At 39.8% G+C, this 13,097-nt stretch overlaps 1 protein-coding gene across 1 annotated transcript; it reads right to left on the bottom strand.

Annotated features, from left to right (window-relative positions):
- Nucleotides 1–1,670: 1,670 nt before the first annotated feature.
- Nucleotides 1,671–7,389, bottom strand: LOC131946546 (legumain). The gene is made up of 5 exons (XM_059307391.1): nt 7,021–7,389; nt 6,072–6,421; nt 5,244–5,409; nt 4,603–4,856; nt 1,671–2,104 (listed from the first exon to the last, which is right to left on the bottom strand). Exons 1-5 carry the CDS (start codon nt 7,360–7,362, stop codon nt 1,858–1,860), a joined length of 1,359 nt encoding a protein of 452 aa, XP_059163374.1. The 5' UTR covers nt 7,363–7,389; the 3' UTR covers nt 1,671–1,857.
- Between the last annotated feature and the right edge of the window lie 5,708 nt (nt 7,390–13,097).

Raw genomic sequence — 13,097 nt, forward strand, 5'->3', positions numbered from 1 at the left:
TTTGATTCATTCCAGTTGTTTAATTCTAATTATTTGATTGCATCCTCGACTGCGTTACGTTCAAGATATTTAAGTCAAACTGTGGGCAAGTTCGTTTCTAGCGTTGGTCAAAGTTATGTTTTACGTAGAGGTATGGTAGACTAGATTTGATTCTACATTACACATCACAACCAACAAGCTGTAATTTTACAAGCCTACTCTTAGATCTCAATGGGACGGAGTGGTCTAGCGGTAGAGAGCTGGATTGCTAACCCGTAAGTCTCGAGATCGAATCCGGGTTCAAGTCAGTAGAGCGTCTCTGAGTCCACCCAACTCCGATGGGTACCTAACTCACGTTAGGGAAAGTAAAGGCGGCTGGGCATAGTGCTGACTACTCTATCTCTTCATATGACGAGGTCACAGAAACAAGGGAACTCTACTTCGCTTGTCCCATAGACCGTCAGGTTTGAAAGGGAAACTTTTTCCCACGTTTTCTTTAACTTGCTTTCTCTGTCTGTTTTTCCAATCTAATCTTGCGATCGAAATTTCTGGCACTTCCCAGTTAGCTAGCGCGCTGAAATTTTCAGGGAAGCTTTCTTTTGGATGACCATAGAATATTCAATTGTTATTATTACTAAATTGATCAATGGAAACATTTTATTGAGCATTTTAGACCGCTATATAATCTATATATATAATTCTCCTCTGCGAGCCATTAGAAAAAAAACCAGCGACGCGTAGCTAGCCTCTCTCTTGCCGCGCGCAGTGAAGCGAACGATCCCAAGTCGCGACAGGCTTAGGGGCAGATAATTTAGTTTTAACCGACTTTAAACTTACAGGAGGTAAGTATTACCACTGGTGGCCAGTTTGGGGGAGACGATATGGTCGAGTGGTTGGGCACACGATTGCTATGGGGCTATCCCACTCGGCGCGGGTTCAAATCTATGTGTTCTAGTCAGTAACGTATTCACACAACGTGTTTTTTACGAGTTGTCTTTTTACGAGACTTGAATGCTATACAACTTTTACGAGATTTTAATGCAAACAAACAGACAAAGAGTAAAAAGTAGAAAATAATAATCATTAAAAAAGTTTTTAAAAACCCACGTTTTCTGATTGAACTAAAAAGTAGAAAATAAATGCTATACATCACAATAATGCAAGCGATCACGTTTTTCATCGCTTATAGTAGAGTGATCGCTTGCATTATTGTGATTTATAGCATTTATTTTCTACTTTTTAGTTCAATCAGAAAACGTGGGTTTTTTTAAACTTTTTTAATGATTATTATTTTACTCTTAGATCACAATGTTTATGGCTTGATTGAAGTCTAACCTTTGAACTCAATTTTAAACCACTTTTAATTAAACGATTTCTTTCAGATGATGCACATAGATTCTAAGTGCAACTTGGATGATGAAAAAAAAATATCAAAGTTCTATTTAAATTAGTCATCTAAAGGTATAGTTAAAGCGTTGGTTACTCAAAGTTATGTTAATTTTCTTACTTTTACTTCATTTTAAACTGTGTTGTTATAAAAAATATTTTTTTTTAACTCACAACATGAAAATTGAAATACGGTCAGCTAAATGGGGACGAACATAATATGAGATAACTAGTGAGTCAATCACTTCTGGCTATGTGAGACTAATACAGGCTAAGCTGGAAGAGAATTTAAGGCTAACACCAGCTTAGTTTGAAAATTTTATTTTAGTTTAAAAAAATAATGGTGTATCTATATCATTCATTGCTTCTCTCATTTTCTCAATACATTCCACATTTTTACAAATTGGCACACACAGACAAACACACTCACACAACCACACACACACAGGGTGAGATCTCTACCAGTATACCCCGAACACACGAGTCACGTGATTAAACCCGACACAGCTGATTGGCCACAGTGGCTGACTCGATAGCCGAGATGACACGACCTTGACCGTTGTTGTTGCACAGGTTGACCAGGGCGTAGAACTTCCTGAGGGCGAAGTCGTTGGAGCTGATGTCCAGCCCGGGACAGAAGGCCAGGAGCGTGTCCACGGCCATCTCGTAACAGTCCCAGTCCCTGATCTCCTCGTGGGTCTTCATCACGGTGCCGTACACGACGTTTTCTGGGAGCTCACTGGTGGGGGGGGGGGGGGGAGAAAATATTAGTTCATGTAAGACAATCTTATGGAGGGTAGTTTAAGTAAGATGGGGGGGGAGGGAAATATGTCAGTTCGTGTTGACTGAATACGTATGGTTTAGGCTAACGGTGGGCAGAGGCGTAGCTAGGGGGGGCGGGGGGGCGGCCGCCCCGGGCGCCGACCCTATGGGGGCGCCAAAAGGGGTGGGAAAATTTTTTTAAAGCTGATTTTATGCTGCAGTTTTGAATTATAAACTGTCTAAGTTAAGAAATGTAATGGCTACACGCATTTACATACTGATTTAACTGTTTTCTATCTTGATTTCTTAATGTAAAACATATACTCTTAAGAAACAGTGACCGGCAAAACCGCTTTGAAGCTTATCCTTGATGGGGGGGGGGGGCGCTTTTTCGAGACTTAAAACGGAAGAATTTACACTAGATTGTTGAGTCGATAAACGTTACCACTATTAAAAGAAACCAATTGTATTAAAACGTATTGTACGATTGTTGAACTGTAAAATACGTTAGTGACTTTTATCAAGATGGTGCAGGGGGGCGCTTTTAGGCTAAATAAAATAGCAAAATTACACAGGATTCTGAGTAAACAACCTTTAGCTCTCAGAAAGAAACGAATTGTACTGTGCATTGTATAATTGTGTAACATTTTTTTTTTAAAGTTAGTTACGTTAAAAACCGCTCTACAAACTTTGTCCAAGATGGTTGTGATGAGTGTGTGTGGGGGTGGGGGGGGGGCGCTTTTTTCGCTAACAAAAATCGCAAGTATTTGTACTGGATTGGTGAGTAGATAACTCTCTTAACACTTAGTAAAGAAACCAAGTGTATTAACGCGTAATGTACAATTTCAATAGCCAGTTTTGTTAAAAAAAAGACGCGACTAGTTCTTTGTAAGATTCTTACGATTCTCTCAACTTCAACGTGAGAGATCAGATACTTTTGATCAGTGTTTCTTCCAGACTTTTTTCTCCGGGGGGGGGGGGCACTTGAAATCTTCGGGGGGAGGGGGGAGGCGGTAAACTTTCTTCGGGGGGGGGGGCGGACACTGTTAAAAGTATATATTTTCTATATATAAATTATATAAATTTCATTTCGTTCGGGGGGGGCGTAAAAATTTTTCCGGGGGCCCCCCGAAAAGATGCCTGGAAGAAACTGTGTGCGAGAAGGCAGGGCAAATCTGCGAAATCCAAGACTACGAGCTGTTAACATCCGTTGGATTCCAGTTTGTTTTCTCTAGCTTGTTTTGTCATACCATCAACCAATCAACGAAATACCCATGTCGTATTCCAATGTGAACAATAAATATTTCTGATAACTTCTTCTTGTATGTCACTTGTGTGTCCTTACTCTAACAAACTTCGAATCCAACTATGTACCATATCACAACAGAGATCGTTCAAAACTAGAACATAAAAGGTTGGTCTAAACATATTAGCGTTAGCTACAAACTACCCTCTAACACAGATCAGGCTTATTTTTTTTAACTGACATTACTAATCTTTCGCAAAAAAAGTTAAACGCATCTTAATGGGAATTAGATTGTCGTAAAGTTTTAAGGAATGAAAATCATACAATGTAATTATTAAACCTTGTCCGGACTGTAGCATACACGCTTACACACATGCTTACACACACAAATACACTCTTACCCACACACAAGCTTATATATAAACACACTATCACACACACATAATTATACACACACACACACACACACACACACATATATATATATATATATATATATATATATATATATATATATATATATATATATATATATATATATATGTATATATATATATATATATATATATATATATATATATATATATATATATATATATATATATATATATATATATATATATATGTATATATATATATAAATAAGCGGGGGGGGGGCGCCAAATTGAAAGTTCGCCCCGGGCGCCGGGAAGGGTCGCTACGCCTCTGACGGTGGGGGGGGGTGGAAGGAAAGGGTTGTGGATATATTAGTCCAAGTAAGACATAGGGACATCATGACGGAAGGGGGGGGGGATTTGTTATTTCGTGTTAAACAAGTATAGTTTAGTTTTTTAGGCTAAGGGCGGGGTGTATATTATTGCATGTAAGACATTGTCGTGGGGTGGGGGAGTGAGTGTACTATTTTAAGAAAAAGGGGGTGTCATGGGGCGATATTTCAGTTTGTTCAAACAAGTATGGTTAAGGTTAATGAGGCGGACAGGTAAGTTAACTAATATGTATTGTCTTGTAAGTTTCCTCTCATTGTATTTCAAACCGACGGTCTATGTGACAGATAGAGTTCACCTATGCTAGGAATTGTGCGATCAGTTCAATGCTTAGCCACCTACTCACGTCAAATACTGATATCTTAAATTACTAGTCTTTGTTTCAAAACACTTTTTAACAAATAGAAATGTGTGATCTGGTTGTTGATTTAACTAAAATATAAGAGAAAGATGTAGGCAAGGTACCTGTAAACGGTCCTGACAATGTCCCAGATCAGCTGGTGGGTCAAGGACATGGTCCGCTTCAACTCGGCCAGTTGTACCTCAACACGTGACCTCTCCAGGGAGTTGGCTGGGGCCTTGGCCAGACGGTTCTCCAGGGTTCTAATGGCAACCATTTCACTGGGAACCTGGTCTCTCATCTCGGGGACCTGGTCTCTCATCTCGGGGACCTGGTCTCTCATCTCGGGAACCTCTGTGTTGGTATTCAGCTTCACGTACTGGGGGTGGGGCGAGAAGGGGGTAGAAAATAGTCACGTGTCCAGGTTTTTCAAACTAATACACACCCCACCACTTCCCTCCGTGTACCCGCACACCCCACCACTTCCCTTCCCTCCAGTTCCTCTCTCACCCACCACTTCTACCCTCTATAACTTCCCAATTCGCTTCACACTCCTCGCTTCTCATCCCTCCCCCCATACTCGTTTACTCCACAATTTTATTGACACTCCCCACTTCCATCCTCTTCTACTCCCATATTTTCTTCACCCTCCCTATCCACTTCCGAGCTCCCTTCAGTACCGTCTCCCCTCACCCCCCACCCACCCCCACCATACACACATTCCCAACCCCCACCACCTCACCCCCTCACCAACTGATGTACACACCTGTTTGTCGTTGCCAAAGAAAGCGTTGAGTGTCAGCTTGTCAATGGACAGGTCACCGTACTGCTGCACGTGACTCTGGTTGGTCTCGACCTTGACCTTCTCATACTGCTGTTCGAATGTTTCCTTGGACAGGTCAGCCTTGTCGGTATCTTCCATCCAGTTGACACTAAAAATTATTTGAAAAACATTTCTCGTTTGTCTTTATCATTTGGTACAGTACACATTCAACTCTAGAGTATTAAATCGGTATGAAAAATGTTTTGTGTAAGGTGAAGCTACCGGGTGAGAATCTTAATCGGTACACCGTACAACGGGGAAGCGTAGGATATGTGTAGGATATTTTTCCATCATGTCCGTTTAATACACGTCAACTTGGGTTCAAGAAAGGGATGTCACCCAATGTTTGCCTTAGTAAAACGGCGAGTTAAGGCACTTGTCTCAAAAACCTCCAATTGTATTGTATTTTTACATGTTTCTCTCTCTCTCTTTCTCTCTGTCTCTCCATCTCTATCTTATTAGAATCAATGCTTTTAGTTCTAACCAAGACGGACGACACCAAGAGTGAAGACTCGAGTATTCCTCTCAACAACGTCGCAGGTCGCTTTGTCTTCTGCTAGGTTTTTACTCCCCCCCCCCCCCCAACCCCAGTACATCGCATCACATGGACTAGATTGCAGTTAGGAGAAGAAGATTCCCCTAGAGTCTCGAGCATGGGTTCCAAACTCGTGACTTTCGGAGTTTACAAGTAGGCGGTCTAATTCTAGACCACTAATCCAATCAAGAATATAAAAATAAAACTAAAGCTCCATCGGCTGATGCAAATCTTACCTGTACGTGTCGCCCAGGTAAGCGTTCCTGGAATCGTCCCAGTAACATCCCCAGCTGGACTCGGTGGTGTTGGCGGCTGTGGTGGCGTACACGTTGATGTTAGCGGGCAGCAGCTTGTCAAACACAGATCCAGACTCGCAAGCCTCCACGTAAAAGTTGAGCTTGGCGAACTTCTTCTCGGCGGCCATCTTCTTCAGGACGGTGTTCAGCTCTCGCGCCTTGAGGTAGGGGGTCTGGGGCATGCCCAGGATGCCTGGGGCGCCGTGGTCAGCGAAGTTGACGAAGATGTAATCTTCCGGTCCGGAGTTGATGACCTTGCCGTCTTTGCCGGTCAGCTGGCGAATGGCCTCCTGTAGCAGAGGAAAGGTCAAGGTTAATTAAAGGTCAAAGGTTGACTGACACTATTCAAGCTATTTACATTCCATTTCTGACTATACCGTAGCCAATAAACTTTTGTTTAAGGTTTTCGTGAAAAGCAAAATGTGTTGATTTTTTTTTAAATTTAACATGTGTTTTTTCTAAATAATTAAATTTAATCGAATAATTTTTATTTGTTTTGTATTATATTTGTCGTGTTTGAAATAAATTCCACAGTTAATAAGCCTCTAATTTAAATAAATAATATAGTATCTCGTACAAGAAATGAATCTCCAAATACATGTGACTTGTTTTGGGTTGTAGAAAGATATCTAAGAAAAGTGTAGAGTTAATTTAGGCCACTAGATCATGCATCATTGGAGTCGGCGGGCAAGTAAAGACAGCGTTAGATGGATGCTGGCTTGCTTATAAAGCTGCTGTTGAGAGATCGCTGTGTATTTCTTTGATAGACGACAGGCATTGATAGAAGAGATTTATTTTATCTGTGAGCAGTTCGTAAAGTGAACACGATTTCTGGGGAGTAGAGGAGTAGACGCGATTCCCCAGGGGGGGGGGGGTTTGAGATACGTACCTTGTCTCCTTGAAGAACTGCTAGAAAGGTCTTAGCGTTGACGTCCCTTCCTGTGTAGTCTTTGAGAACCCCTGGGTAAACGTTGGGGCCTTTAGGTTTGTTGATGATGTTCCCCTTGACGGGGTTCTCCTTGTTGTGAGCGATGTCGTCGTACATCATCACCACAATCTGCTCATCAGGTATCCCGGCCTTGTGCATGATCTGGTAGGCATGGCAGATATCGGCCTGATGCCGGTAGTTGATGTAGCCGGAAGAGCCGGCAATGAGCAGGGCCCAGTTTTTCCTCACGCCCTCAGTGCCGGCTAGCAGGGCTGCTAGAGATAGGAGCAACAGTAGCTTCATGATAGTCTTCGGGTGTTGACGATTTACTCAAGGTACCCGGGGTTTTTATACTCGGCGATGGGGTTTTCCCAGACCACGTGACGTTACCAAATCACGTGATAACTACAAACTCTGTATCTACACTTTGTGACTAAAACTTGTGACTAGATAATCGAATGACTAAGGCTATTTCATTTAAACAATCACCCAGATAATAACCTTTTGAAATGATAACGGGAAAAAGCGAAAAAACTCATATATTGTTTTAGTGCGATACTAAAAGTGGGTCTAGACTAGATTATCCAGGTCAAAGTATCATGATAAGTTGGATAAGTCCTCACATGCTGGCGTGCTTATTTTACCGTGTAAAAAGGTTACAAACTGTAGCGAGTAACATTTCTAAAAGTACACAAAAACATACTCTCGTGATGTAGCATTAAAAGTGTGTGTCTATTTATAGCGAAGTCAAACGATGTGTTAATTAGTGTTTTTGTTTATTTTTCTTCTAGAACTAATTAAATGTACGTGATTGGTGTATTTCTCATTTGTCTAATTAGAAATAATTGATTAATATCTTTCGTATAGGGCTAATTAACTAAACTTGATTAGTTTCTTATAAATTCTGTTTGAAAATACGTTCGTTTGTATCTACTAGATACATGGATCTATAATATAAGCGGGCTGTGTCTGTCCTTCCTTCCGTCCGTCATCGCTATAGATTTTGGGACTATAAAAGTAAACTACGCACCATGCTGTGCTTTTCAGTGCACCGCATAGTCTTATTATAAGTGATAGAATAGGGTTTGTTTATATAACGACATAGAGCTATTTTATAATTGCCACTGTTTTTACTTTTTTGCATAACGTAAAGAGAATATTAAATACACGCACACTGCTAAAACATATTAAAAGTATTAATGTCAAATATCATTTTCGTTTATATTCCCAGAAAAAGTGGATACATTTCAATAACATAATAACAGTACGGTAGAAAAATCAAATTAATTTAACTCTTTTTTCTAATTTTGACAAAGGAGGTAATTTAAAAATACATTAAACTCACGCTAATAAAAAATGTGAATGCAAATATAAGTTCGTCATAGAAGGAATTAGTGTTGCAATAATATAATTAGCAAAATGTGGATGCAAATTATTCGGATGTGTAAGAGGAAATTATTGTTAGAAAATTATAATTAGCATGGATTGATAAAAGGCAATCTTTTATTTATTTTATTCACTAAATGTAGGCTCTACTGTTTCTTACTTATAATTTTTAATCAACTATTCAGCACTATTATAGACGCGTCATCGCGTTCATTAGGTGCGCAATGGTTTTAGTTATGAAACTCTATTGTAAATTTTTAAAATTTAAAGTACTGGGAAAAAATGCGTGAATGGATAAAGTGAAATATTGTAGGTAAAACACAGATATTTTAAATACTGCCTATTATTTATACTGTTTACTAATTATTATTCTATCTTTCGGTTTGCGGACAAGCTAGGGTTTTATAGGAGAGGCGTAGCGAGGGGGGGGGGGGCATATGTCCCCGGGTGCCAACCTTAGGGGGCGCCAAAGTGGGTTGGAAAAAAATTGCGAGGGGGGTGGTGGAAATCGAAAGTTTTAGGGCGGGGGGGGGGGACGACAGGGGTGCAAATCGAAAGTTTGAGGGGGGTGCAAATCACCGGAAAGGGCGCGATTTGGCGCTACGGGCTAGACTGTGAGCAATATGCCTTTATGATTGCATTTAAATTGTGTTTATGTTATGAGTGTTGTGTTTGTTTTTTCGTTTGTGTTTTTTTTTGCGTTCGTTTGTGTTGTGTTTAGTTTTGTCCTGTTCCCAAGTTGGTACATTTAAAAAAGATTTACCGTGGCGGAGCACGGGATGCAGCTAGTATTATTATAGCGTTGAGGGTTGTGTTGGTCAGTTTGATGGGTTGTGGGTTGGTCAGTAGGCTGTGCTGGTCAAGGCCTATGGCTGGTAAGTTAGCAGGTCCAGTAGGCTAATAGATTGGGTTATCGCTAGCTGTAATTGCTCAATGGTATGAGTTAATCAGCATGCACGCGATTGATTAGATTTGGTGCCTATGATGACGAAGGACCCATACACTTATAATCAAACTGTTGTCATGTTAATTATAAACATACTTTCTAGCGGTTAAATGTGCAAGAGTTGAAATTGTCTACTTAATTATAATGTTGGTAGGGATTCCCTCCAACAAAATTAAGTATTTTTATGCGCCTTAAAAGCCGTTGACTCCGATTTCAACTTGCTTTTTATTTTTGGATTTGCTTCCATGGCTTTTTTCCAACCAAGAACAAACTATAAGATAGCAGTTGTTTGATTTTGGAGTTGTCTCTCCTAGATAAGTTGCTGTCCCCAGATATCGAGCGACATCTGCCCGGGGTCCGAACTCGGGACTTTTCGGTTCACCAACCATGAGCTTAACCTACCCGACCACGTTAACCTCCAGATGATCTTTATTTTCAGGTTTTTCTCCGTCTGTGTTTGTTTCTTCAGGTAACACATAGTGCCAGTTTGTCGTTTTACTGAGAGTTTTATAAACCTTCTATTTACAATACCAAATCCCAGATTTTAGTACAACCTGATGCCAAAGTACCAGCTTCATGGCTCAATCCCCAAATATGTCTTTTTCTTTTTCTTTCTACAGACTTGTTAAAATGTCCAAGGAAAAATAAATAGGTTAGTATGTTCACAATCATGCAGATATGTGCCGCTGATAAAGGTTATTTTAATCTAACTTCAGTTTTTTCAAACACTCGATCATCATGGGAGACAACCTAACAATAGTCAAGAGAGTTCACTTTTTTTTTTCAACTACTCCATTATCATGGGAGACAACCTAACAATAGTCAGGAGACTTGAAATCTCGCAACGTGAAACAACAGGACTGTTTGGGGATCAAAGGTCAAGTTGATTCAAGTATGGGCCAAGGCATTTTGGCTAACTCAAGTGCAAGTCAAGACATTAAGATACGGACAAATACAATTTATATTGTTTAAGCTAGTATGATAGTTGTTTTTTTTAAACAGATTCCTGAACCACTACTTAATTTTGACAAGATTGATCAAATAAACGTGTGAAGTAGCATGACAGGCTGAAGTAAAAAGACTGGTCAAATTGGACTATTGTAAGTAGACTCCCGCAGATAGACTATTGTAAATAGATTGCTACAGATAGACTATGGTAAATAAACAACTGTAGATAGACTAAATAGACTGGTCTAGATAGAATATTATAAATAGACTGACCGAGTTAGAATTTCGTAAATAGACTGCTGTAGATAGACTATTGTAAATAGACTGGCCTAGATAGACTATTGTAAATAGACTGGCCTAGATAGACTATTGTAAATAGACTGCTGTAGATAGACTATTGTAAATAGACTGGTCTAGATAGACCCTGACATACTATTGTAAACAAGCTTGCATGACTAAATCAGACACCTCTAAACCTCAAATAACAAACACGTTAATTAATTAACACATGTATAGACGACCTAATGAAGATCTGTATAATGTATGCGTGTGAAATAATTGTTTTTCTAAATTTTTGTATGTACTATTCTTTTTCTCGGCAAGTAGCGTACATCGGGGGGGGGGGGGGGGCGAGACGGTGAGGGAGGGTGACCAAGAGGTTTGCGAAATACGAAGGTTCGTATTACAGGTTTATTACAAGTAACTTTATATCAATATGGAACTTAGTGTTACAGATGAGTTATAAGTAACTTTATATCAATGATATGGAGCGTAGTATTACAGATTTATTACAAGCGACCATCTATCAATGATCTGCACACTTTTTGTCGTGATAAATCATTAAAACAAGTCCATAACAAACCCAACAAAAACAATCGCGCCAACAGGCAACATGGCGTGATGACTAGCAATAGCCATACACAAGTGGTTGTGCGCAGTCAGAAAATATTCGTGATTATCACCTCATAATAAACACCTCACGGGGAACAACTCGATATTGTTGTACTTTACCGAGAGTCGTGTCCCCTGGTCGCAGGGTCAAATGATAAAGAGTAATGTGATGTCATGCTCCATAGCGACACCACTGCAGACAATCGATAAACTAGTTTTAGTTTCAGTCTTGTGTTTGTGCGACTGTCCACGCAAACACCTGCTACTCTGGAAGTGTTGAACTTTTGTTTTTACGTGTTCTGATAAATGATGAATTATCATTGAATGATTGGTCAATTAGATGGTGGTTAGATTTACGTCAGTACGATGTATTTTATAAAGACCTTAACCTCTACTCTAAAGAGGACAAAGTTATGAGATTATCTGTACATTGGTAGCGTGGTAGAGCTGTAAAGCGCATGACTACAAAATAGTTCGGATAACAGGTTGGAAGCCCAAATAACAACATTGTATTTTCTACACCTGTAAATGGCAAATAAACAACATGACATTCTCCACACCTGTAAATGACCAATTAACACGATATTCACCACACATGTAAATGACCAATTAACTACATGAAATTCCCCACAACTGTAAATGACCAATTAACACGACATTCTCGACACATTTAAATGACCAATTAACACGACATTCCCCACACCTGTAAATGACCAATTAACAACATGAAATTCCCCACAACTGTAAATGACCAATTAACACGACATTCTCGACACATTTAAATGACCAATTAACACGACATTCCCCACACCTGTAAATGACCAATTAACAACATAAAATTCCCCACAAATGTAAATGACCAATTAACACGATATTCCCCACATCTGTAAATGAACAATTAACAAGACTTTCTCCACACCTTTAAATGACCAATTAAAATGGCATTCTACACACCTGTGAATGACCAATTAACAACAGGCCATTCGGGGGCTGATGAGGCTCGATAGCTGGGTACAGCCACTCATATATGAGAGAAAACTCCAAAATCAAACAGCTGCTGCCTTGCAGTCAGTTCTTGGTTAAAAAAAGGCTATGGAAACAAATCCAAAAAGAAAACCAGGCTGAAATCGGAGTCAACAGCCTATCTGACGCATAACAAGTTGCAAGCAACACTTTATTGTGTTGAGGGGAACTCCTTCCAACACTTGAAATAAAACGAAGAGCAAGAAGAAGAAAACACGAAATTCTCCGTCCCTGTATTTGCCATTACCATCCAAGCAGCTCTATTCTAATGTAAGAAATCATTTCTCCGCGGCTTCTTTTAAATGTAGTCTTTCTCTGATACGATCAACAACCCCCTCTCCATCCTTCTCTCTCTCTACTCTCTCCCTATCTCTCCCATACGAGCATGATTGGTTCAAGCAATGCCCATAACCCATACTTCAACAGGTTCAACAATCGCGCAACTCATACACCCATAGAACCCTGCGTATTTACGTCAGTCATTTGTTGTATGTCAGTTTTGTGACATGAAAGTAATTTTATTGATAAAGAAAGTAAAGTTTCCGTTTCGGACCTTACTATTCATAGGGCAAATGAAGTAGAGTGCATTAATTTCTTAACCTCGGCAAATGAAGAGATTGTGTGGTCAGCACTTTACCCAGACGTTTTTCATTTTTCAGGTACCCATTACAGCTGGGTAGACTCACAGACATCCGGTACTCTTAAGTCCGGAACTAGATCCGAACTCGAGACTTTCGGGTTAGCAGCCGAGCTCTCTACCACTTAACCATTCCTTTCCATAATTTTTATAGACAGGCCTACGTCATATTTTGTACACGTTCTAGTTAATAAACGAACCTTCTCG

The sequence above is a fragment of the Physella acuta genome, unplaced genomic scaffold (assembly GCF_028476545.2).
Source record: "Physella acuta isolate Inbredline_101_S28 unplaced genomic scaffold, ASM2847654v3 ptg000562l, whole genome shotgun sequence".
NCBI lineage: Eukaryota > Metazoa > Mollusca > Gastropoda > Physidae > Physella > Physella acuta.